Genomic DNA, 27,558 nt, shown 5'->3' with positions numbered 1-27,558 from the left:
TAGGCAGGACATTCATTTTGAGTGCATATATACCCTCACCCAAGAAGATCCCTAGGCTACAATACAATTATTTGAGGTTAGAATGTGATTAAAACTAGTTGTCCTGATGCAGCTAATCTAATTGTATGTAAGTTCCTCTCGACACCCTGAGACGAAGCCAAAAGCCTTTAGTTCCTCAAGCATAGCCAGCAGGTAATTATGCTGCTGTGCAATTCCCACCAAAATATCACCTGTGTTTAACACAATTTTCTGCTCTGACTTTTTTGATGATGAAATGGCTATTTTACCAAAGTAATACTTAGCAATATTATATCCTTTCTTTTTGCAGAATTTGAGAGGATCTGAGTTATTATTAATGCATTTAAAGATTTCTGTTTTGGTTTTGACAATATGGTAATATATATTATAATATATTAAGCCAGAAGGTGTATGTGTCTGTCTGTTTGTCCTTTATGCACAGCCAGAGTTTTGTACCTAGCTCCACCAAATTTGGCATGGTGGTGTAGTTTGAGAAGGATTAGGTTGTTGGCTATGTTTGAAGTTCGTCAGGCCCATGGAGTTCTACATGGTGCCCATCAAGTATACCGTGGAGTCTCTGATTTGAAATTTTGGTTCAAGACAGTTCGGTCAGGATGTCATCCAGTGCCTAAACCTGCACTGATCTGAAGAACAGGCTGATATGTACCAGTGGGGGGCAGGCAGAGCTCCAATGGAAGAGTAGTGAGTTGGAGGATCAACTGTCACACTGCACCTGCACTGACAGTTACTCATTTCCTCCAATCATATTTTCCTATCTCCAATGTTGGTCTGCAGATATTTTTGCTCGCCAATGATTTCTGTTCTGCACTGATTTCTGAAACAGCATTGGTTTGGGCAGCTTAGTGGAATACATACGATTTACCACCTTTACCGGTTCTAATCCCGACAGCGGCATCCCGGCAGAGGAGGAAATCCTGATCGTCAAAGGTAAGTATTTACTAACCTAATTCTACCCCCTAACCCTAACCCTCCATTAGCGGTGCCTAACCCTAACCCCCCCTTCCCCTAGCCTAAACCTAACCTCCCGGGGGGGTGCCTAACCCTAAGTCCCCCCCCTAAACCTAACCCCCCCCCCCGCAGCTTCCCAGATGGATTCCGTCCATCGGCTTCCCAGCACAATGTAAGTCACTCTGCTCCTGATATATTTAATTCCAAACAATCAGAGTGGTAGCTTCGAACAGCCTTTTCATTCTGGCTCCTATAGAGGCATTATTTATACCTCAATGTTGAGGTAACAGTGTCTTAATGGATAGGCTAAATTCGTGTTCGCAAACAGTGGGGTCCTTTTCAGGATCAATGGAATGGGGTTATAGGCAAGGACAATGCAAAAAATTTAGGCTGCAGATGTACTTCAAGGTCCCTTCTTCAACCTGGGCAATGCTGAGTATCCCAGCTAGTATTTTAATAAGAAACTACTTGTAATGCACTAGAGGAGTATGAAAGCAACAGACACACACACACACACACACACACACACATACACACACACGCATGTTTATTTAACAAAACAACTCACTCTTACTGAACAGATTGGTAAATAAATATATACCTGTCAAGCTTGGCTTTACACTTTGTACGAAGTGTGTCATATTCAGATGCCTTCGGAAGCCATATGACTTACTGAAATGTAAAATGCTTCCTTCAAGGATAAACACAAAAGTGATAATGCAGCCTATGAATTCACAAGAAACAGACCTCACTGAGGATAAAAGGGAAGGTGTGAATCTGAACTGACCTAATCCAAATAGGGCCAATATAGATGTGTGCGTATAGTGTTAAAGAACCAACATATAGGGCACAGAGGCGTTTTAAGAGAGGAGGAGGCCCGTGTGCATTCCCCGTGCACGGCCCCCTCCTCTCTTCCTGGCGGCCGACGTGGCGGGCCGGCCACCGCAGAAGCAATAAACTGTGGGTCGCGGCAGCCATTTTCCGGCGTTTTGTGCAGTGCTGACACCCAACGCGGGGCCACGAACAGGTGAGTTTTAAATAATATGGGTGCAGGGTGTGCGGTGCGGGGCCCCCCCTGGACCCGGGGGCCCGTGTGCCCCGCACACCCTGCATCCATTATAGATACGCCCCTGATAGGGCATCATATAGTAAGGTATAATACTAATAAATCACAAGGTTGGTGGTGCTCCCTAGAGTCAGGTATATAATATATAAACCAAAGGAGAAAGACAGAAGACTCTCTTTGTTGGGGCACTCTTTTGATTGAAATGTTATTGTTTCTTTAAAACATTAATTTCTACATCAGGGTCCATAGGGTATCCACAGGATACCTTATGGTATAGGTGATGACGTCAGGCATCGGGCACCATAGAGTTAAGTTTTCAGCCTCCCAGGATGCACTAGGGTCCCCCTCCTATACCCCGCCCCCGAGCCAAGGCATCTCAGTTTCGTTGGTGCCCGGCACGGAGTCGGAGCACCTGTTTAGAGGGGGGCTAAGGATAGCCCCTGAAGTTTTCTTCAAGGCAGCTGTGGCTGCACATCTGGAAGTACAGCATTGACAGTCACTACTGACGTCCATGCTGTCTGCCCTACACCCCTGCCAGTACTGATCCGGGGATGCTGGTAGGCATCTGGGGTCACAGCTAGCGGTGACCCCAGATATTTTGGACCATGGCCGGAGTCAAGGGGGGCAGTAGGTAAGCAGCGGGCGGTGGGTCCCCGCTGAAACATGGTCCAGAGTCCCCAGGCAGGGTGCTCCCTGGGGACTGGCTGCAGCGTGGAGCCAGGTAATAAACCTGCGCTTCCACTACCCCCCTGGGACAGCGGACCGCAGCTGAGCAGTCCGCAGCACAGCCGGCGCCTCCCCCGCTGCACACAGCCCTCTCTGCACCTGCCGATTGGCCCTGTGGCAGCGCTCCTCTCCCAGGCCGGCCTCCTCTCTGCTCCTCAGTGGCCATCTTTATGGAAGCATGGTGAACTCTGCTGGAAGCTGCTGATCGGTGGCATCGTGGTCTGGGTCCCCCGGCATACCTCTCCTCCGTTGGAACAGGTCTGTGTATGCAGCGCTGTGTCCTACCAGGCCCTGTGTCTGCGTAGTTGAGGATCAGCGCTGATAGTGCAGGGATTGATTTCTTTGCATCGTATGTGACTGCTGCTAGCGTCTGCTGCCTGTACTTTCACTTTCTACTGTCAGCTTTTTCACTGTCCCTGTTCTTCTTCTGCTAAAGCCCTTGCGGTGCGGTGATTGCAGGGCGGTTCTCTCACTATACTAACGTGTATCAGTGAGAGGGGTCATATACTTGCCATCATGTCTGAGAGTGATTTTCCTCTCCAGCTTCTGTGTACTACATGCAAGGTACCTATAGCGGAGGGGGAGGGTAGTGTTTTTTATTGGCGCGACCAATTACTGTCACGGCTCCGGTACAGGAACCGCCCTGGGCTTGTTTCGCCAAAGCGCTTACAACCCTAGTGGGCCAGTTAGCTCCACAACCTGCGTTCTCTCAGACGGGATTGTCCCAGCAGTCAGCGGTGTCGTCACCCATGCAGGGGTTCCCGAGACAACCGATGGTACCCCACAGTCTCCCTATTTCCCCTCCTCAGGTCTCTCAGGAGCCTGCGTGGGTTAATTCGCTGACAAGCTCTGAACAGCATTTGTCGGATGTGTTACAAGGGGAGTCCGTGTTGCAGCCCCACAAGCGGCCGGTGGCGTCTCTGTCTGCTCCTTATGAGGATGACGACGGGACGTCCGATGATGGGGAGATTCTGGATCTTTCTGACCAAGAACCTCCCCGTACTAAAGAGTCGGACGCTAAGTCTAAGGTTTATATTCCTGGCCTTATTCGTGCAGTCCGCACAGCTTTAGTTATTGAGGATGATGATCCTCCGGTGTCAAAGTCCAAATATGCCTTTTTCAAGGATATTAAGGGTGACGCCACAGTGTTTCCTCTTTCGGGTCAGTTAGTAGACCATTTAGAGGAGGCGTGAAAACATCCTGGCAAACTGTATCAGCCTCAAAGACGTTTAGCGGTGGCTTATCCGTTTGCGGACAATTATTTCTCTAAGTGGGAATCCCCTCCTCAGGTGGATTCTCATGTGACACGCCTGGTCCGAAGTGCCACATTGCCCATGTCCTCCTTGAAGGATGCTACGGACCGTAAGGTGGAGATCTGCCTAAAGTTAATTTATTCCCTCGCGGGGGGGGGCATCCAGACCGGCTATGGCCGTATGTTGGGTAGCCAGAGCTATGGAGCGCTGGGCCGATAGTTTGGAGGCGTCTTTGGATTCCGACTGTTCGTCTGAACAGTCCGAGTTGATAGGCAACCTCCGGGATTCGGCCACTTACATCAATGAAGCGCCCATGGATATTAGTACCCTCACTTCTCGCATTTCCTCGGCAGCTGTGGCTGCTCATCGCACCTTATGGTTGCGATCCTGGAAGGCGGACGCTGATTCCAAAAAGGGATTGGAAGCTTTGCCATTTAATGGAGAAGTCCTCTTTGGTCCGGATCTGGACAAAATTGTGGCCACGCTGGCGGCAGCCAAGTCTGCATGTCTCCCGTCTGCTGTGGTCCCTTCCAGTTCGGGTACGTCGTCCTTTCGGCCTTATAGGGCCCAGGGTAGGCCTAAGGCACAGTCCTTTCCCAGACAGGCTGGGCCCAAGAAATCGGCCAAGCCCAGGAAACAGGCCTGGAGTACCAGACGTCCGACCCCTAAGTCTAATGACAAGTCTGCGGGCTGATGGTCCGGCCTCCCTTTGGGGGATCCCAAAGTGGGAGGCCACCTGCTGCAGTTCGCCCAGTATTGGTCGGCAACTACGACAGACACTTGGGTTCACGAGGTGGTTTCTCACGGGTATGCCCTCTCCTTTCGGCACAGGCCCCCATCCCGATTCTTCACCACGGGTCTTCCCTTAGACCAGACCAAAGCCATGAAACTGTGGAAGGTTTTGCACACTATGCTCCAGGCTGGAGTTATAGTGCCTGTTCCATTCTCCCAGAGGGGCCAGGGTTTCTATTCCAATCTATATTTGGTGCAGAAACCCAATGGGTCGTACCGTCCGGTTCTCAACCTCAAGGCCCTCAACAAGTCCTTGCGGGTGCCGCAGTTTCGGATGGATACCCTACGGTCCATTATTCTGGCGCTGGAACCTTGGGATTACATGGTGTCGTTGGACATACAGGATGCTTACCTGCATGTCCCTATTCTTTTGCGTCACCAACAGTTCCTCAGGTTTGCAATCCGCAATGATCACTTCCAGTTCCGGGCGTTAACTTTTGGCCTGGCGACAGCACCACGTGTATTCACCAAGGTTATGGCGGACATGGCGGCGTCCCTGCGGCTGCAGGGAGTCCGCTTGTTGCCATACCTAGACGACCTTTTGTTGGTAGAAGGGTCTCCAGAGCTCCTTCTACGCCACTTGGATCTGACGATTGCAGTACTGCAACGCCACGGCTGGTTGATAAACTGGCAAAAGTCCACCCTGATCCCATCTCAGAGGATTCTGCACCTCAGAGCCTTATTGGACTCCAGTCAGCAGAGGATCTTTGTGACGGGGGAAAAGATCTCTGCCTTGCAGTTGAGGATGCACAGTTGTCTGCAGAGTCGCCGTGTGTCTCTACACTCGGCGATGAGGTTACTGGGTCCATGGTGTCAGTATTCGACATGGTGGAATATGCCCAGTTTCACTCCAGACCTCTGCAGCAATTGATCCTGTCCAAATGGAATGGACTGCCTCAGAGTCTAAAATCCCAGACGATGCTGCTCACTCCGGAGGTTCGCCTGTCCCTTGCCTGGTGGTTGCAGACGACCCATCTCAACAAGGGTCATCCGTTTTGGGTGGAGAACTGGGTCCTATTGACAACGGACGCCAGCCTTCGGCGGCTGGGGAGTGGTCATGGGTCCACACTTGTTCCAGGGCAGATGGACTCAGGCGGAAACAGAGCTTCCAATAAACATCTTGGAACTCCGCGCCATTTTCAATGCTCTCCAGTAGGCACAGCGGGTTCACCAAGGTCACCCCGTGCAGGTCCAGTCGGACAACGCCACCACCGTGGCCTACATAAATTGTCAAGGAGGAACCCGAAGTCGGGCAGCACTCGTAGAGGTGTCCCGCATTCTGGTCTGGGCGGGGCACAATCTCCCGGCCATATCAGCAGTATTCACCCCGGGAGTTCTCAACTGGGAGGCGGACTTTCTCAGTCGCCAGGACGTTCATCCGGGGGAGTGGTCCCTGCATCAGGACGTCTTTCAACTTCTGGTGGACAGGTGGGGTCTTCCAGAGATCGACCTCATGGCGTCACGGCACAACAACAAGTTGCCGGTGTACAGGTCTCGCACAAGAGACGAAAAGGCGTCTCTGGTGGATGCTCTGTCTGTCCAGTGGACGTTCCGGTTTGCTTATCTATTTCCTCCTTTTTCCCTTCTTCCTCGGGTAATCCGGAAATTCAAACAGGAAGGAGGTATGCTCCTGTTGATAGCTCCCGCGTGGCCCAGGAGGCACTGGTTCTCAGACCTTCAGGGTCTGTCCGTGGACAGTCCTCTGCGGCTGCCACTGCGACCGGACCTACTGTCTCTGGGTCCTTGTCTTCACCCGGACCTGACTCTGCTGTCTTTGACGGCGTGGCTGTTGAGATGGCCATGTTAAGGTCCAGGGGGTTTTCCATCTCTGTAGTACGAACTATGCTAAGAGCTCGGAAGCCGCCTTCTGCAAGAATATACCATTGTGTGTGGCATACGTTCTTCCAGTGGTGTCGGCCGAGAGGTTATGCACCTCGGGAGTTCCGTCTGTCCAGAGTGTTGGCTTTCCTACAGGCGGGACTAGACCATGGGCTTCGCCTTGCTTCTCTGAAGGTGCAGGTGTCTGCCCTGTCCGTCTGGTTCCATCGTAGGATTGCTACAATCCTTGATTTGCGCACCTTTTTGCAAGGTGTTCTTCGAATTCAGCCGCCATTTGTTCCACCGTTGGCGCCTTGGGATTTAGCTGTGGTCCTGAGGGCTCTCCAGGGACCGCCGTTTGAACCACTGGGCTCAGTGGACCTTAAATGGCTGACAGCTAAAACTATTTTCCTTCTGGCCATCGCTTCGGCCACATGTGTTTCTGACTCTATCCTGTAGACCCCCTTTTCTAATTTTTCATGGGAACAGGACAGTGCTGCGCACTCGTCCTGAATTTCTTCCCAAAATTGTTTCACGTTTCCATATCAACGAGGAAATCGTTGTGCCAGCTTTTAACTCACCCGACCTGTCAGTGGGTGAGGCCACTTTGGACGTTGTGCGGGCCTTAAGGATTTATGTTGACCGCATTTCCTCGTTTCGGAAGTCGGACGCCTTGTTTGTCCTCTATGGCTTCCGTATAAAGGGTTGGCCTGCTTCAAAGCAAACTTTGGCAGGTTGGATTCGGATGGCAATTTCAGAGGCTTATCTTCATGAGGGCCTTCCGGTTCCATCCTCTGTGGGGGCTCATTCCACTAGGTCTGTGGGTCCTTCGTGGGCAGCTCGACGTGGTGCCTCTGCAGTCCAGATCTGCAAGGCTGCCACATGGTCCTCTGTCCATACCTTTGTGAGGTATTACGCGTTTGACACCTTTGCCTCTCAGGATGCTTCCTTCTGGCGGCGGATTCTCCTTTCAGCACAGGAGCGTCCCCACCCTTGAAGGATACTGCTTTGGGACATCCCCAAGGTATCCTGTGGATACCCTATGGATCCTGATGTAGAAAATAAGAGATATGGTAACTTACCTTTGTTATCTCTATTTCTACGAAGTCCATAGGGTTCCACAGGACTCCCGCCCTGTCGCACCTGTGCTGCAGATGTTCTTTACTCTGGTCACCGGTTTTTCCGTCTCCGTCTGGTGAGAATGTGATTCTTGTGTGTGTCCAGATCTTTTTTCTCTCTCTTCCTTCTCCTCCTCCGGCCTATGGCTTGGTACGTAACTGAGATGCCTTGGCTCGGGGGCGGGGTATAGGAGGGGGACCCTAGTGCATCCTGGGAGGCTGAAAACTTGACTCTATGGTGCCCGATGCCTGACGTCATCACCTATACCCCATGGTATCCTGTGGAACCCTATGGACTTCATAGAAATAGAGTTAACAAAGGTAAGTTCTTACCATATCTCATATTTTTTATTGATAAGCATTAAAAAAAGATGGGGGGAAGAACATTTACTTTCTCTACTCATGAGTCTTTTTCCAGTAAAGGTACAAATATTGAAAAGGAAACGCTACAGTGAGTTATGTAATTGGTGTTACACAATTTATTGATAGATGTGAGAAGATACAAACAGTGCAATTATGTGATGTGGATCACAAATACAAAAAGTATTAACTCAAGTTCAATCTGTGATGGTGGAATATAAAATTGTTTGTACAGAATAATATAAATAATGAATACACAAAAAAAGGGGGGTTGCTCACAATATTGGCATATCGATAGGAGTGCAGAAATTGCAAATACAGATAAATGTAAAAAGCAAAAAGTAATAAATGTATCAGCCAGTTGTAGAGTAATTTCCAATATTTGGATAGGATGCTAACCTGTTAATCACTGGATATAATGGCTGGGTTTAATGATTGCAGTTCACAAGCATGTATATTGAAAGTAGAGAGAAAAAAAATATACAATAGACAATTTGTGTGTATTCATTGTTTATATTATTCTGTACAAACAACTTTATATTCCACCATCACAGATTGAACTTGACTTAATACTTTTTGTATTTGTGATCCACATCACATAATTGCACTGTTTGTATCTTCTCACATCTATCAATAAATTGTGTAACACCAATTCTATAACTCACAGTAGCGATTCCTTTTCAATATTTGTACCTTTACTGGAAAAAGACTCCCGAGTAGAGAAAGTAAATGTTCTTCTCCCCGTCTTTTTTAATGCTTATCAATAAAAATGTATGTTTTAATGAAACCATAACATTTCAATCAAATGAATGCCCCAACAAAGAGAGTCTTCTGTCTTTCTCCTTAGGCTACATCCTCAGAGAGGTATAAACCAATCATTTCACTAAAAACCATCACATCTTACATAGAATCTGATCATTTCACTATAAATCCGCCACCCCTGGGCCTAAGGCCTATCATTTCAATAGTAATCAGTAACCTCTCAGAATACAGCCTATAATTTCGACAGAAATCAATCACCTATTAGAAAGCAGCCTATAATTTCCCTGGAACCCTGGGCATAACTACCATAGGTGCAGCTGCTATGGGGCCCAGAGCTGAGGGGGGCCTATCATCCTTGTCAAAGTTACATGTGTTATATACATTTTTTTCACCATTGGGTGGTATATAGGGACCCTGACAAACTTTTGCTATGGTGCCTTCAAATACCAAGTTACCTAGAAATGCAACCTTTCATTTCACTGCAAACTCGTAGCGTCTTAGAATGCAGCCTGTCATTTCACTAGAAACCTCTTAGGCTGAATTCTATCATTTCACTGGAAACAAGTAGACTGTTTGAATACATCCTATATTTCATAGGTACAGCACTATGTGATAATGGAGTGATCCCACAGAATTTGTTACTATGACCTGATGGTTCAGGGGTAAAATCAGGTTTTCCCCAAAATAAGGAAGCAGGAAAAAAGTATGCATTATAACTGCATTTTATTGTTCTTTTTTTCAGCAGTTGTTTGTGATGTTTCAGTTAGTCACTTACTACACCTCTGTAGTTGTGGAAAGTGGCAGAGTGAAGGCAACACAGAACATGAAGTCGACATTGTTAAAATGTCAGCATGTGCAGAATGTCGACATGTTCACAATGTCGATATGTGAAATGCTGACATTCTGCGTGGACTGGCAGCGAAGGGTCAGAGTTAGGCTGGAGGGGGGGAGGGTTAGGGCTAGGCTACGGGAGTGGAGGTTAGGATTAGCCACGAGAGGAAGGGTTAGGCATACTCCCTGCCGGAAGTGCCACTGTCTGCCGGAAGTCTTCATCAGCTGACCGCCGGACACGGAAGACCTCTCTGGAGACGCTGGACCCGCCATACCAGGTAAGTCACAGCTAGACCATCAGGGACATTTGTCAACATTCTAATCACGATGACATGATGAATTGCGAACTTGTCTAAATTATGACCATATCCACTTTCTCATGTCAACATTATAACAATCTCATGTTGATATTCTCATATTGACCTGATGAATGTCAACAAAATATACCATACCCAATCTTTAAAATATCCTTGACTTGTTGTCTTGCTTCTATTCTGTTGTTGTTTTCCTTTTTCTACATTCAGTTCCCTATTTATTATAATCAGTCTTTATATCATTCTCTCACCTCTGTTACTACAGTCTTTTCCAACCATTTAAATCCTTATTTCGGCAATATCCTTCACCTCAATTTCTATATTTTGCTGATCAGTTATAATTACAATGTCCTTTTACTCCTGTTTTTCTTCTATAGTAATAACTCATACATTCCATTCTTCAGACAAGTAGAAGAAGGGGTTTGGAACACACCAGAGAACCTTCACAATCCTTCCTCCAAGCAAATGGCTGATGGAGAATTCTCTAAGAGCACAGGTTTTGAGCTACCATCAAGTCCTCCAACAAACTTCTCTCAGCTGAATGAGTCTAAGACACACAGTTGGGAGTCCGTGTGTCACAGCAATGCATCTCACACTATTAATCCTACCCGAGGGGAGATGGTCACTGTGAAGACTCAGACAGTCCCAGAGACACAGAACAAGAGGGTGGGAGCAGAGAAATCGGTGTCTGTGGAGGTGAGAACTGGGACTAGCATGTATAAGGCTAAGGAGAAGTTTGAAAAAGAAGTTATCCAGCATCTGTTAAAATTACATCATTACCAACTACAAAAGTGTCAGTGTTATTGACAAGTCGGTGCTTGTTGAATGTCAGCCACTTACAGTTACAGCATGCACCGTCAGGGAGAAGGTTACAATATCTTTTGTGTAATGGATAAGCTGCAGTCAATATGGGTCGCGGGCACCAAAAAGTAATCACTAGACCTTTCCCTTAAAAGGAATCTTTCAATGAAATAAGAATAAATAAAATCAATTTATTATAGGAAAACTATACATATTTTTATTCAATAATTTAATATCACAAAGAGGAATAAATAATACATCACACTTTGGCATAAATTCATTTCAGTAGGCACTATTTCATAGCTTTTACAGTCAGGAAGTGGCAGCTGCCCGTTTTAATTGCACATCTCTATATTGGAGAAAGTCTGACTAGATCAGTGGCATAAAGAACGGGTGTTATACTGCGAGTGTTCAAGTAATAAAAACTGAGTGCAATTCTTATAGTTACAGAACAGTGATATTTGTGTGATCCAATGTAGTCATTCTGAACTGATGGCTCCAAGGTAAAACGCAACATCTCTCCCGAATTAAGCGTGTGCAATCTATGTATGTATTATAGTTGCTTATAATATATTTATATAGTAATATTGCATGATGTTTTATTTACAGTAGCTAGCCAAATACCAAACCTGCCCCATAGTTAAGAGTACTGGAGTGCAGGCACCGCTTTACTTTAACAAGGTTAAATCACTATATCCATTGCCAGTGTTGTTTGAGACCATCTGTCTGATAATAGTCCCTGAGCACGTTACTCCCTCATATTTTAGGCAGCCGAGCGAGACTGGGAGGAGAAACGAGCAGCACTGACACAGTACAGTGCCAAAGACATAAACCGCCTACTGGAAGAAACTCAGGCCGAGCTCATGAAGGCTATTCCAGACTTGGACTTTGCAGCTAAGCACAAAGCTGGAAGTGCAGCATCAACCCCAGAGCACCGTGCAATCAAGCCACAGCAAGCACAGAAACTCAGTACCAAAATAGACCCCAATGGGAGGAGAGGCTCTGGTAAGTAGGCAGACACTAAATATGTATGCGAAATAAGAATGTATTCCTCATATGTTTAGTTGCCGTGGAATATTCTCATTTTATATAATACAAGTGAGTCTTGATGTTTTTCCTTATGTCCAGATGAGCTGACAGTACCCAGATATCGAACCGAGAAGCCTTCTAAATCCCCACCTCCTCCTCCACCTCGCCGTAGCTTTCCATCCTCACATGGCATTACCACTACTCGAACGGGAGAGGTGATTGTCACCAGCAAGAAAGAACCCACATTCATCAAGGTGAGACAAAAGTGAAACTCAGGAATAGGTACACATGGCAAATCAAAGGGTTAAGAAATAGCGAAAAATAGAATTTTGTTAAACAATTGAGTGTTTACAAACTTTGGGGTCTATTCACTAAGCCTTGGAGAGAGAGAAAATAAGTAGAGAAAGAGAAGTCCCAGCCAATCAGCACAGCCTGTAATCAGTTAGGAGCTGATTGGCTCTCTCCAAGGCCCTTTAACTGAAAGATTATGTTGGCAACCATGAGGTTATTCCCACCGTAGGGTGTCTCCAATCTTTTCACTTATACCGGATGTTCTGCAAGTTTTATTGAATACAGCTTTTTGCTTAATTTTGGATTCCTTTTATTCCTTTCAGTCATATCTATATAATCAGGCATTGTTCTTGCTTTTCATTACCTATGCGTACGGCACAAAGTTTCTCTTTGGAGACCATTACGCCCAAAGCAGAGCTGTGTCGTATCCCAGGCAATGAAAATAAACCACTCAATAAGACTGGCTACCTGTCCGCAAGTGAATGCATACAAATGCTATGTGGTTCATATACGCTGGATGTATTCACATGGGTTTACAAATGCTTCTTTCACAGGTCATCCCTTTCAATGAAGTTTCCAGTATGTGCACTATATGTAGAACACCCCTTGACATGAATGGCATATTGAAATGAATGCCAATGTCTGTCATTGCAGCCCCAATTTAGTCATAAGGTTGCTAAGAGGACCATTCATTGAACAGCTGCCATCCTTCTGTGCTGAACACAGGGGGAGGTACCATCAGTTTGGGACTTGCAAACCCACTTGAATGGACACAGCAGCAACAGTAACAACTTCTCCCCGGAGTCACTGCAAACAAAACATGAATAAAAAAGACTTATCTTATTAAACATTAAACATTGCAGAACATGGTCTACCAGCTATATGAATAATGCTGCATATGCAATCATAATATCCACAGAAGCAGCGCCGGCTAAACCCAAAAGGTTTGGTAACATTGCTGGCAATGGGGAGGAGATGGTATAAGTAGACACCCTGTGCATGCCATGTGAGGCGATGGACCAGTAGGAGCAATCACCTGCAAGTTGACAGTGAAATAGTAGAGCCATTTCAAGTCTCTACCTAGGCTGTTGCAAGCTCCCACAGCTGTGACCCTAGCAGAAATTTTCCATTTTCTATTCCCTCCATAGCGCTCCCCTGACAAACACCTTTGGCCTCTAGCTCAAGAACATCTGACATCTGCGTAGTCTCAGGGCCTGGCATGGTCAGTTCAGGGTATGATTACCACAACCTTTACTAGATCATGAAAGTGGCAGCTTCCAGCCTCAGGATGGTCAGACTCCCAGGAGGAAGGCAAAGTGGCGGAAAGCTCTGACCCTGAGGTTTCCTTATGTCGTATAATGAGTCCAACAGATATCCAGGAATGGATGGATGATCTAGACCCTGCCATTAGGTAGACGCTAGAATGCAGAGACAGCAAGGAATCAGAGATTCCGGACACTCTGCTGTTTAAACGGAAAAAGAAACAAACTTCTCTTCTTTCGCTTGATTGGAGGACTTATTTTCTAAGTGTGGACTAAGGCTGATCGAAGATTTCAGTTATCGCGCAAATTGCAGTTCTTCTATCCTTTCCATAGCCAGGTAGCAGCATAGTGGAAATCCCTAACTAAGATGGATGCTCTTTTAATTCCTTTCTCTAAGATCACCACCTTTCCAATTCCGAACAGGGAAATATGGATAGGAAGTCTCCCATAAATAGTTTTACACCGTAGCAGGGACATCCTAAGACTCAGTTTAGCTTTGGCTTTAGTCATTAAGGAGATGTGGTTAGGAAAAATTGTCTGAAAATAAGTTGGGCTAGAATGATGCGACTCGTTTGTGCTGCAGTTTAAAAACATGCTATTTTATGTGTGTTATTTACTGTTTTATAAATCTTACTTTTTCAAAACTACCCACAAAGGGTCTTATTTTAGGAGTAAGGTAGCAATTTGCTCCTGGAACAAACCATGTTACACTGCAAGGGGTGCACAGGCATTTATGTTTTTTTATAGCAGAGAAATACTGATTACTTTTGCACAAATACTGGGCATCTCTGTTTATACACTGGAATCTAGAATTAAGCTAGGACCCCATCCCAATTATAAATCTCTCTGTATGTTTTAAATCTGCCCCACCTGCAGTGCAACATGGTTTTACCAAGGTTTGCTTCATTTTGTTTGATCTTAAACTGGGTAAACACCATACTATGGTGCAAACTGGCGGCGATAGTATGATGCAATGTAACGATATATCGCGCCCTGTTCTCGCCACACACTCCAGTGTATGATGGCGTGATGCATTGTTACATGCTACATGTAACTGCAATGCGATATCCATTGCATTTATCCATCTGCTGTGCAGAACAAATGGGACGATGTAGTGAACAACTGTCGTGAATACTATTGTAATTTCCGTAAGTGTTTGCAGCAATCTTTAGATTAGGTGCATTACACATATAAATTGTGTTAACAATCTCACTTGTTTTGTAAACCTACTGATTTGATAATGACCAAGTTACATGACGTTAAATAATATAGGCAGCACCTTGGTGGATTAGAATTGTTCCAGCTATTTTCCATACCTTGGGAATGTAACCAGTTCACAAAATACAGCTGAGTAAGGACGCAATAGTTTTATCAGTGACCAGGGCATTAAGAACTACAAGCTTTTTCTGCAACTGGTCAGGCCTATTAGGTATTTCAGTTTAAATGCTATAAAAACACGCGCAAACTAACCGTAGCTAGGGTAGTGCGGCCGGTGCCATCGCACATTCTCACTTGTAGCTTCCTCTTATTTCATCCCCAGCATCTCCTGGTCTCCCCTATCTCCTATCTCTTCCCTGGCCCTTCCCCATAAAGCCATGGCTCTTTTTTGGGTGCATTATGTCCCTTTGAAAAATGAGGGGGGCACCAATGCTCATGCTGGCACAGGGCACCAAAAAGTCTAGTTACGGCTCTGGTTCACATGATGGAGTAAATGTGAGTTTGTGATAACATTTTGTTAGGAAAGGTATTGTATAGGGGTGTGCACCGGCCACTTTTCGTGTTTTGTGTTTTGGTTTTGGATCTGGATCTTTCTTCGTGTTTTGGATCTGGATTGGTTTTGCCAAAACCACCCTTGCGTGTTTTGGGTTCTGGGTTTTGTGTTTTGGATCTGTATTTTTTTGAAAAAAAGCATAAAAACAGCTAAAATCACAGAATTTGTAGGTTTTTCTGCTCCTATGCTATTATTAACCTCAATAACCTTAATTTCCACTCATTTCCAGTCTATTCTGAATACCTCACACCTCACAATAGTGTTTTTATGTCCAAAAGGTTGCACCGAGGTAGCTGGATGACTATGCTAAGCGACACAAGTGGGCGGCACAAACACGTGACCCATCTAGGCGTGAAACTGCAGTGGTAGACAGGATGGCATTGAAAAACTAGGCCCCAAACTGTACATAATGCAAAGAAAAAAAAGAGGTGCAAGATGGAATTGTCCTTGGGCCCTCCCACCCACCCTTATGTTGTATAAACAGGACATGCACACTTTAACAAACCAATCATTTCAGCGCCAGGGTCTGCCACACAACTGTGGCTGAAATGATTGGTTCGTTTGGGCCCCCACAAAACAAGCTGGCAATTTATCTGTCCCTGCACAAGCTGGCTCTACGGAGGCAAGATGTCATCCTCATCCTCCTCATCCACCGATTCCTCACCCTCTTCAGTGTGTACATCCTCATCCTCACAGAGTATTAATTCGTCCCTGCTGGAACCACAGGTCCCTCTGTACGTTCTGGAGGCTGGTCTCCCTGGAAGAGTTGATAATTCATTTTATGAACATCATCTTCTCCACATTTTGTGGAAGCAACCTCCTACGCCTTTCGCTGACAAGGTTCCCGGCTGCACTAAACACTCTTTCGGAGTACACACTGGAGGGGGGGCAACTCAGGTAAAATAGAGCCAGTTTGTACAGGGACCTCCAAATTGCTTCTTTTTCCTGCCAGTACAGGTACGGACTGTCTGACATGCCTACTTGGATGCTGTCACCGATGTAATCCTTTAACAGACAGACGCACGCTTGTCGCTGCTGCTTTGAGGATTCAAGTGCGGCTACAGCCCACACAATTCACAAAGACAGAAAAAAGAAGAAGAATATTTTTATTGTTTGTGGAGCACACTTTGAGGGTTACACCACCCTTTAACAGACAGACGCACGCTTGTCGCTGCTGCTTTGAGGATGCAAGTGCGGCTACAGCCCACACAATTCACAAAGACAGAAAAAAGAAGAAGAATATTTTAATTGTTTGTGTAGAACACTTTGAGGTGTCACCACCCTTTAACAGACAGACGCACGCTTGTCGCTGCTGCTTTAAGGATGCAGGTGCGGCTACAGCCCACACATTTCACAAAGACCAAAAAAAAAAGAACAATATTTTAATTGTTTGTGTAGAACACTTTGAGGTGTCACCACCCTTTAACAGACAGACGCACGCTTGTCGCTGCTGCTTTAAGGATGCAGGTGCGGCTACAGCCCACACATTTCACAAAGACCAAAAAAAAAAGAACAATATTTTAATTGTTTGTGTAGAACACTTTGAGGTGTCACCACCCTTTAACAGACAGACGCACGCTTGTCGCTGCTGCTTTAAGGATGCAGGTGCGGCTACAGCCCACACAATTCACATAGACAGAAAAAAAAAGAACAATATTTTAATTGTTTGTGTAGCACACTTTGAGGGTGTCACCACCCTTTAACAGACAGACGCACGCTTGTCGCTGCTGCTTTGAGGATGCAAGTGTGGCTACATCGCACACAAGTCACAAACACATTAAAAAATAGTTTTTTATTTTTTGGAACATTTTGAGAGTTACACCACCCTTTAACAGACAGACGCACGCTTGTCGCTGCTGCTTTAAGGATGCAGGTGCGGCTACAGCCCACACATTTCACAAAGACCGAAAAAAAAAGAACAATATTTTAATTGTTTGTGTAGAACACTTTGAGGGTGTCACCACCCTTTAACAGACAGACGCACGCTTGTCGCTGCTGCTTTAAGGATGCAGGTGCGGCTACAGCCCACACAATTCACAAAGACAGAAAAAAAAAGAACAATATTTTAATTGTTTGTGTAGCACACTTTGAGGGTGTCACCACCCTTTAACAGACAGACGCACGCTTGTCGCTGCTGCTTTAAGGATGCAGGTGCGGCTACAGCCCACACAATTCACAAAGACAGAAAAAAAAAGAACAATATTTTAATTGTTTGTGTAGCACACTTTGAGGGTGTCACCACCCTTTAACAGACAGACGCACGCTTGTCGCTGCTGCTTTGAGGATGCAGGTGGAATCTAGACGGGATTTGGAACCGAGGACACACTACCTCCATCAATTGTCTAAATCCCACTGCACTAATGTCGGATACCGGACGCACGTCTAACACCAACATAGCAGTCAAGGCCTCAGTTATACGTTTTGCTTCAGGATGACTGCTGTCGTACTTCATCCTCATCGCTAGGGACTGTTGGAGGGTCAATTGTTTAGTAAAAGTAGTGATGTTCCTACTTCCTCTCTGGGATGATGAACAACTCCCAGCAGCAGCAACAGCACTAGTAGGAAGAGGTTCTTGATCTTTCCCTATTTTATTTTTATCAGAGAAAGTTGGGTCCTCCATTTATGTTATATTGATATATATACGTGCGGCTAAAGCGCACACAAACACAGAAAATATTTTTTTATTTTTGCTGGAGAGTAGTGCACTTTGTGGGTTACACCACCCTTTAAGAAATGAGCCAGCCGGCTCTTTACTTATGGGACACAGGCGCACGCTTGGCGCTGCTCCTTTGTTGATGCACATGCAGCCACAGTGCACACAAGTCACAAACACAGAAAATATATATTTTTTTGGACTGGAGTGTACTTTGGGGGTTACAGCACCCTTTAACGGTCAAGCCAGCCGGCCCTTTACTTATGACACAGGCGCACGCTTGGCACTACTTTGTTGATGCACGTGCGGCTACTGCGCACACAATTCACAAACACAGAAAATAATTTTTTTTTTGGTTTGGACTGGAGTGTACTTTCGGGGGTTACAGCACCCTTAACGGTCAAGCCAGCCGGCCCTTTACTTATGACACAGGCGCACGCTTGGCACTAATTTGTTGATGCACGTGCGGCTACTGCGCACACAATTCACAAACACAGAAAATAATTTTTTTTTTGGTTTGGACTGGAGTGTACTTTCGGGGGTTACAGCACCCTTAACGGTCAAGCCAGCCGGCCCTTTACTTATGACACAGGCGCACGCTTGGCACTACTTTGTTGATGCACGTGCGGCTACTGCGCACACAATTCACAAACACAGAAAATAATTTTTTTTTAGGTTTGGACTGGAGTGTACTTTCGGGGGTTACAGCACCCTTTAACGGTCAAGCCAGCCGGCCCTTTACTTATGACACAGGCGCACGCTTGGCACTACTTTGTTGATGCACGTGCGGCTACTGCGCACACAATTCACAAACACAGAAAATAATTTTTTTTTGGTTTGGACTGGAGTGTACTTTCGGGGGTTACAGCACCCTTTAACGGTCAAGCCAGCCGGCCCTTTACTTATGACACAGGGGCACTCTTGGCACTACTTTGTTGATGCACGTGCGGCTACTGCGCACACAATTCACAAACACAGAAAATAATTTTTTTTTAGGTTTGGACTGGAGTGTACTTTCGGGGGTTACAGCACCCTTAACGGTCAAGCCAGCCGGCCCTTTACTTATGACACAGGCGCACGCTTGGCACTACTTTGTTGATGCACGTGCGGCTACTGCGCACACAATTAACAAACACAGAAAATAATTTTTTTTTGGTTTGGACTGGAGTGTACTTTCGGGGGTTACAGCACCCTTTAACGGTCAAGCCAGCCGGCCCTTTACTTATGACACAGGCGCACGCTTGGCACTACTTTGTTGATGCACGTGCGGCTACTGCGCACACAATTCACAAACACAGAAAATAATTTTTTTTTAGGTTTGGACTGGAGTGTACTTTCGGGGGTTACAGCACCCTTAACGGTCAAGCCAGCCGGCCCTTTACTTATGACACAGGCGCACGCTTGGCACTACTTTGTTGATGCACGTGCGGCTACTGCGCACACAATTCACAAACACAGAAAATAATTTTTTTTTAGGTTTGGACTGGAGTGTACTTTCGGGGGTTACAGCACCCTTAACGGTCAAGCCAGCCGGCCCTTTACTTATGACACAGGCGCACGCTTGGCACTACTTTGTTGATGCACGTGCGGCTACTGCGCACACAATTAACAAACACAGAAAATAATTTTTTTTTGGTTTGGACTGGAGTGTACTTTCGGGGGTTACAGCACCCTTTAACGGTCAAGCCAGCCGGCCCTTTACTTATGACACAGGCGCACGCTTGGCACTACTTTGTTGATGCACGTGCGGCTACTGCGCACACAATTCACAAACACAGAAAATAATTTTTTTTTAGGTTTGGACTGGAGTGTACTTTCGGGGGTTACAGCACCCTTAACGGTCAAGCCAGCCGGCCCTTTACTTATGACACAGGCGCACGCTTGGCACTACTTTGTTGATGCACGTGCGGCTACTGCGCACACAATTCACAAACACAGAAAATAATTTTTTTTTTGGTTTGGACTGGAGTGTACTTTCGGGGGTTACAGCACCCTTAACGGTCAAGCCAGCCGGCCCTTTACTTATGACACAGGCGCACGCTTGGCACTACTTTGTTGATGCACGTGCGGCTACTGCGCACACAATTCACAAACACAGAAAATATATTATTTTTTTAGCACTTGGGGGGAGCACTCCTGATGGACAGAGCACCCCCTGGACAACACTACAGCACCCCTTTAGGACTGGGACACTGCACAGGACTTTGGAACTGACTGCACAACACAGTCCAGCCAGCCCCTATGGACTTTGAAGTAGTGGACACAGCCCCTATTAACAACAGCAGCACAGCACAACACAGCCAGCCCCTATGGACTTTGAAGTAGTGGACAACAGCAGCACTACACTACACTACACAGCACTAACTCCCACCCTCCCTCTTCACTGTCCACAGCCGAGTGAGAAAATGGCGCCGACGCGGGTACCTTATATAGGATCCAAAACCCGCGAGACTCGGAAGGCGGGATGATGACGTTTTGCCTCGATGTCAGATCCGAGTCAGGCGGGAAAAGTCGAGCCTGACTCGGATCGGACTCGGATCGGGGGGGCTCGGGGGGGTTCGGATTTCAGAAATCCGAACCCGCTCACCCCTAGTATTGTAAAAGTATTTGCTTTAAGGCATCTGAATTTTGTTTACAGTTATGTCATGCCAATAAGGAAATGTCACACAACACAAAGTGGTCATTAAATGCATTAGCAAGAGCTGTGTTGGTGCTAATGGGTTCCTGATAGAGGGCACAAATCACTTATTAATTACCTTCTTTGGACATTTGCTACATGTGTTTGCCTAGTGCATGTAATCTGCATTTGGCTGGCTGTAATCATGAAGACCTACAGTAGAGCCTCTTCCATTAGGCATCTCTAGTGTGATATAAGTCAGTGCTTTATAAAGGTGTGCCCACACACTCTGGCTTACATGCCAATCAGGGTCTGGTATCAAATACTATATAGTGGACAGTAAGTTAAATCTTCAAGGAAATGTTAAAAAGCAATCATGCTTGAATGTTTGTGTGTGCCGGGTGTTAGGATTCGATTTTAACATTTTATTATTTTATTCTGATTTTATTAATGACACTGGTGGTGTGCCCTGTAAGGTGGTTCTGCTTTTCTTGCTCTTCCTGTAAATTCCAGTCTCTTTATTTATAACAACTTCATCAACTTTTTCCTCTATATTTCTGCTGATCACTGAGCTGTCATAAGAGGTTCAAACCAGAACCAGTTTAATGGCCACCATAATTTGCATCTAATTCCTTTCCCTGTATTTTAGAAGTCAGATTCTGAGGAACTTGAGAGCCAGAAGCCTCAGGTGAAGCTTCGTCGTACTGTGTCTGAAGTCGTACGCCCGGCATCCACGCCACCCATAATGGCATCTGGCATTAAGGATGATGATGATGAAGATCGGATTATAGCAGAGCTGGAGGTGAGCGCTTATGGAGACTACAACAATGTGAGCCCATTCCTGTACCAACAGTCAGAATAAGATGTAATATCAGTGTTACACAGAGAGAGAGATTTTGACAACCATTGTATTTCTTGTGCTTATTTAAAGGAATTTGATAATAAGGTGAGTAAATTTGGTATACCTGTTTCGTTTAAAACATTTAAATAAGGACAGGTTTTTTTAAATAAATGGTATGCAAGGAGAAATAGCCACAATATTGCATTCTGCCTCTCTAACATTGGGCACAGTGTTGAGCTTGTATCCTCCCAACATATGTGGCATATCTGTACCCAGTAGAATGCCAAGTCACTCTTCAGCTTACTGTGTCTCGTACAGAATTATTATTCCTGAAGAAGAGTTCCAAGGTCTAAGTCTGTTTCCTACTGCATTTCAGACTCTGAATGGGCTGCTGTTTAAGGTCATTGCTAAGTCTGTATTGTGTTGAAGAGTTATACAGTATGACTGTGCAATTTTCTGCTTCAGTAAGTCAACTGCTTCACTCACCTTTGATGAAAAGGTTCAGTTAATGGAAAGTGGAGAGAGTTTATAGCGTTGTCTATTGTATCAGAGGACACGGAAGATCATTTGTATCATAGGGCCTGTTTCAGAGACAGACGCTAATGCAGTTTTCACGCTGATCGAATGTTTGCCATTGCGTATGCACTACATTGCGTGTGAGCTGTGATCGCATTGTGATCACGCATGCACAGAGGAATCCATCACTAAGTGAGTGACAGACTGCCAGCGTTTTGGGGTGGTATTGGGGAGTGGTCACAAAAACGCAGACGTGCTTGTCCGTTTAAACGCCGTTACATGGGCGTGCATAAATTAGCCACTGCGATTGCATACGCAGCTCTGCATGTCAGAAGAGCTCCCAAGGCTGCGGCAGGTCAGACCTGCCGCAAGGGTAAGATGGACGCCGATGTTCTTCGACGTTACGGATGTTTAAGTAGGTATGCGTCGTTGTACACAGGTAAGGAGGCAGCAGTGGGCGTCTTTATGTTCAGGTGATCTTTGCTTACATATTTTCGCAGCTGCGTTGCGTGCGAAAAAACAGTTGTGATCGCATTAGCGTCCGTCTCTGAATCAGGCCCATACGTTTCAAGTTATAAACTGAAGAAAATCTGATTGTTCTCTAAACAAGTTAATTATATCTTTACAGGTACATATTAAATATATGGTCTGTTCTGGACTATTTATATAATGACTTGTGGTTTTTTACACATCTGTAACATTTAGCATACCTGTAAATATGGTCAGGGTTTGTCAGATAGCTTCTTCCATATATATTTTTTTTTCCCCAAAAATGTTTGCAATTGTGATCAGTACACAATACTTCTCTTTATGGTGGACACTCACTCGAGCCCCATCTTTAGAACTCATTTGTGTGGTGCTCTCTAGCACAGTATTGCTGTGTCTTTTTTATCAGTGTTACATTATTCTCCCCTCAAGCATTGGAAAGGTATTTTATTTGCAAATCTTTATATTAATTTATAAGAAAGCAAATATTCTAGGAATAATACGTAATAACATAGATAAAATATTACATTTAATTTTTCCTTAATTCTTCAAGTAATGTAGTCCTTGGACTGCACAGTTATTTATTACAGATTGAGCATTTATAATAAAGTGAAAGGATTGTTGCTTATGTTATGTTGTGGTAGCTGTGTAGAGGAAATAAAGAGCAGTATGTGCAATGGATAGACAGGTCAGCTCAGGCCACGGAGGTTGGGAGTGCACGGGCATGGTTTCTTTTATATGAAAATGCAACGCACACGCAAATATTACAGAGCTTCTATCCATACATCTGTGTGAGGCATGAAAACGATAATTATAGGTAGGTTTAATCTGCAGTCATTTTAATGTCCAAGAAACAGTAGCATTTGTGTTAGAACTGATCATAGGGGATCTAGTTTAACCTTGCAATAGTAGAGTCCATAGGAGTAGTACAGAGTGACCCTGATAGATATGTGAGAGAATCGGAGCTCAGGGGCTTTTTTTTGCATGGTTACTTTTTCCCATCCTGCTGTATTTTGACTTCCCAGGTGTTTCAGAGAAGTTCTGGCTCCCTCTTTATCCCTCAGTTCCATTGTGATCACAGCAATGCATCCCAAGTGGTGCCACGTCCAGCACAACTGTGGTCCAATGAGGCCACCATAGAACAAGGAAGATGGAAGGTAACAGCTTGTGTTCTGGGCGGCTTGGCCCAGTCTGCTGTGCACTTTTCACCGTCTATTCCTTCACTCTATTCTTTAACTATCTGTTAATCAACTAATGCCTCACTTCCTCTCTCCCACACTCCACTGACAGCGCCAAAATCAGCCTACTAATGCCTTGGAGCACGGTGCAAGCCATACTGCCTGTCACTCATCTACACATCTCCAGAGCAGGCACGAAGAATCACATGTTAACTGCATGTATCTACCCCCATACTGACAATTCTTCATAGCAGCTGGCATAACTGATACCATTTAGCATGAACAATGTATTACAAAGATAAACCAGGACCTCGTGTACTATATGTATCTTGCTTTTCTTGGTACTGTAAAGTGCCATATCACTGGGTAGATAACATATATTGCTGCTAACATACCTGCTTCATTGTGATGGAGAAATTATGGTCTTTAAGTCGATTGTAATATTGTCAGAGCCCACCACAATGATCGATCTAATAACCTTTGGTACAGGCAGTTTCCACAGCAAAGGTCTGATCATCTGCTATTGTGCCACCTACTTATTACAGGGTATATGTTAATATTTTGAAAATAACATGGTTACGTTTTGTAGCATTTTTTTATTTGCATTCTAAAGCTGTGACATGGAGCATAGCTGGTATTATCCGGTGTATCCGCAAAAGTTTGCGAACTAAAGTCCCTATCCCCCCATAGCATCATATCTATTACCGGAGGCAGCATTACAATTACTGATTGATGTTTTATTGCTTCCAATGTAAAGGATAATTCCACACCACTGAAGTTTCACTTTTGTGAGTTAATGTCATATATAAAGCCTCCTTCCAAAAAATGAGTTACCTACGATCTGCTGTTACAGTGTGTGTCGGTCACATGAGACAGTGCAATATTAGAAGTAATTCACTTATTAGTTATTATATTGCACAGTGCTACAGCAGGCTGCCATCTCATACTATCTTACCTTAGAACGTTGCCTATTGTATACTTTCTGCTGAAATTGACCTCTATTGCTTTATATCTCTGTCATGTTGTCGTGCTGGCTGTCACACCACTGCAGTGATACTGACGGCACTTCCCTGGTTAGATGGAGAGATTGTGTCCAAACTTGGGAAATCTTTTGGTGAAAGCTGTGTCCTTTAAGACGGGCCACATTAAGCACAAAGGGGTCTATGTACTAAGCCTTGGAGAGAGATAAAGTACCAACCAATCAGCTCCTATCTTTCACAATACAGGATGTTTGAAAAAATGACAGTAGCTGATTGGTTGGTACTTTATCTCCGTCTATTTTTATCTCCCTCCAAGGCTTAGTACATAGACCCCACAATCTTATAGGTAACAAGAAAAAAAGTCTTGTTGCAAGAACTATTCATGGAATTTTAGTCATACAGACTAACATATAAATCCCAGGAGGAGGGTCAGAGAGAAGTCATAGCAGTCTCAGGGTAATCCAGCCATGTCTTTCTTGTGTACTACTTTCAGTCACTGTACCTGTGTGGGTGAGTTATAGCCAACATGTAGCTAGAGCTTTCATAGTCAGAACTAAAAACTCATCCAGCTTGGTCTGTACATGGCAAAGAAGACGCCATTCTTCACTGAATCTTGGGCAATAAATATTTTCACCCAGTGGAAAGGGACAGCCAGTCACTTGAACTTGGAGTGGTCTGTTTCCAAGAGTATAATTGCTGGGCATTTTCCCATTCTGTACCGCTACCTGGTGCCCCTAGCCATTACAGAAAAACTCTGACATCCACCAGATACTTTGTTCTCAAAGTATGAATTAGCTCTATCCATTGAGTGAATCGTACTTCGGTCCCAGAAGGCGCCAAAGTAGCTTTTATATATGGCCACTAAGCGGAATTAAATGCCTTGGCGGCAATCCAATGAGACAATATTCGTCCACTAAAATTCTGATGTTCTCAAAAACCTCCCATTATTAAACTGGTTTTATTCTGCTTATATTTTCATATATAAGTTTTGTGAATTCAGTCCATGGATATTTAACCTTATCCCAGAAACTAAATGTGTGCATATAATTTGCATATTGCCACCAGTAATAGCCTGCAGATCCTCCTTAAAGGGCTCGTACAAAACAAGGCAAACGGGTACCTCTTCTGCTAATGCATGTTTTTGAGAAACTCTCAGATCTCTGACACTCTGGAAAGTTCACCTGAAGGACCATACCATACAAACAAAGAGCAGATAGACAATGATACACTAATTGCACGTGTCTACCATCATGGAAAGAAAACAACCATTCAGCAATGTCCCTTCTAATAAGACAGGCCTTGGGTTGGGACATCATATAGAAAAGTTTGTTGCTCCTTTATAAAGGTCCACATATCCCCATTGTCACATATGTCTGTCTGTAGTCATACTGCATAGAACATGACCCTTCTCATGGTCCATACTGGTAGTATCATGAATGCTGCTTTAATATGCCAGGCATGTTGCAGTTGAAGCATCAGTTCCGCGTAGCCACACTTACATGACTGTTGAAGTTAGATTTGCAAAAGCCATTAGCTATTTTAAGTCACTAGTTTTTAGATGGTAAATGTGTATAAAAACATATTACAATTTTAAAGCATTGTTTTTTGCTTTTATGCATTTTTTTTTTAGTCCTCATTGCCCCCATAATGCAATATACATTCTGATTTATTGTACATTATAGCTAGCAAATGAGTCCTCCACAGGCACCCTTACCTGCCAGTCTCACAAGCCTACTGCATGCATACATCTAATCATACTGTGGGAATTATAAAGAGCACCTAGGCTACAACCGAATCATAAACACAAAGGCACAGAGTTTGCCAACATCAGGAGACAGAGAACACTGTCAGGTGATCATTGCTTCATTTATACATGCAATATTCTGTATGCACATATCCTATAGGCTAAGGGTGGCTGGCACTTGTGACTGGTGTTCCGACCATGTGGATGTGATTTTCTTGTTGTATTTCCTGTATCATGTTGAATTTATCATTGTGTTTTCACACATTTTAACTGATGTAAACAGCAAGTGTATACATTTATGTTATATATGGTGGTGGGTCTACTTAAATTCTTGAACTATAATTGGATAATGGTTTGATTTTTGGGTTCCTCTACATCAGTGGTTCTCAATCTCAGTCCTCAGGACCCCTCACAGTTCATATTTTCCAGGTCTCCTGGCAGGTGCACAGGTGTATTTATTACGGGGTGACACATTTTAAAAGATCCACAGGTGGAGCTAATTATTTCACTTATGATTCTGTGAGGAGACCTGGAGGACTGAGTTTGAGAACCTGCGCTCTATATTTAAGTTATATCAATCATTTTAGCAGTTGGTATTAGGCAAAAAAAGCCAATCATTCTTGCTGAGTTCGATCCATTATTTAAAGTGTTTTACAAAAAGATGTGACCCTACAGGTGTACATTGTTGGAAGTCTGTTACCCTGTGTTATTATAACATCTTACAGATTAGATGAGAAGTTCATGCGTCCCATTTGAACACACTAAGGGGTATGTTTACTAAAGTGCGGGTTTTTAGCAGTGGAGTTGTTGCCCATAGCAACCAATCAGATTATAGTTATTATCTGCTAGAAGGTGCTAGAGAAATGATAAGCAGAATCTGATTGGTTGCTATGGGCAACAACTCCACTTCTAAAAACCTGCACTTAAGTAAATATACCCCTAGGACTGAATTAACATAATACAGAAGATAAATTTGAGATTTTTGTGCTTGACTTTAGGACCCACCCAATATAATAGTTCAGATTTGGATTCAATTCTATTTTATCAGCAAATTGAGTTATTTAACAATTGTATATGAAATATAGAAAATGGAGTTATAATTTTAATAATCAAAGGGGTTTCCATAATCCCCTCTGCAGCCATACACTCCTCTATAGCCAGACTCTCTGCTACAGTTATATGTTCCTCTACAGCAGGGATGGGGAACCACAGGCCGGGGGCCGTATAAGGCCCCCGGAATCATATGGTCTGGCCCTCTGAGCTTTTTTCTGCTAGCCTCATCTGGATAGCAGGGTGCCTATAATGGCACCCTGCGGCCAGAATCTATGCAACAGTGCCACCTGGAGCGTTAGGCAATCACAC

At 44.7% G+C, this 27,558-nt stretch overlaps 1 protein-coding gene across 8 annotated transcripts in view; it reads left to right on the top strand.

The window, feature by feature from the left end:
- Positions 1 to 27,558, top strand: part of SRCIN1 (SRC kinase signaling inhibitor 1) — a 542,753-nt gene that overhangs the window by 495,838 nt on the left and 19,357 nt on the right. For all 8 annotated transcript variants that reach the window (XM_088474595.1, XM_088474594.1, XM_088474598.1 and 5 more), the window contains 5 exons: positions 10,432 to 10,723; positions 11,596 to 11,833; positions 11,957 to 12,111; positions 21,101 to 21,253; positions 23,320 to 23,451. In XM_088474595.1, the coding sequence (XP_088330721.1) occupies positions 10,432 to 10,723; positions 11,596 to 11,833; positions 11,957 to 12,111; positions 21,101 to 21,253; positions 23,320 to 23,451 (970 nt within the window). The remainder of the gene's footprint in view (positions 1 to 10,431; positions 10,724 to 11,595; positions 11,834 to 11,956; positions 12,112 to 21,100; positions 21,254 to 23,319; positions 23,452 to 27,558) is intronic.

Source organism: Taudactylus pleione, unplaced genomic scaffold (genome assembly GCF_031769625.1).
Source record: "Taudactylus pleione unplaced genomic scaffold, aTauple2 ptg000155l, whole genome shotgun sequence".
Classification (NCBI taxonomy): Eukaryota; Metazoa; Chordata; class Amphibia; order Anura; family Myobatrachidae; genus Taudactylus; species Taudactylus pleione.
The sequence above is the reverse complement of the archived record's forward strand: the minus strand, read 5'-3'. Positions and strand labels throughout refer to the sequence as shown.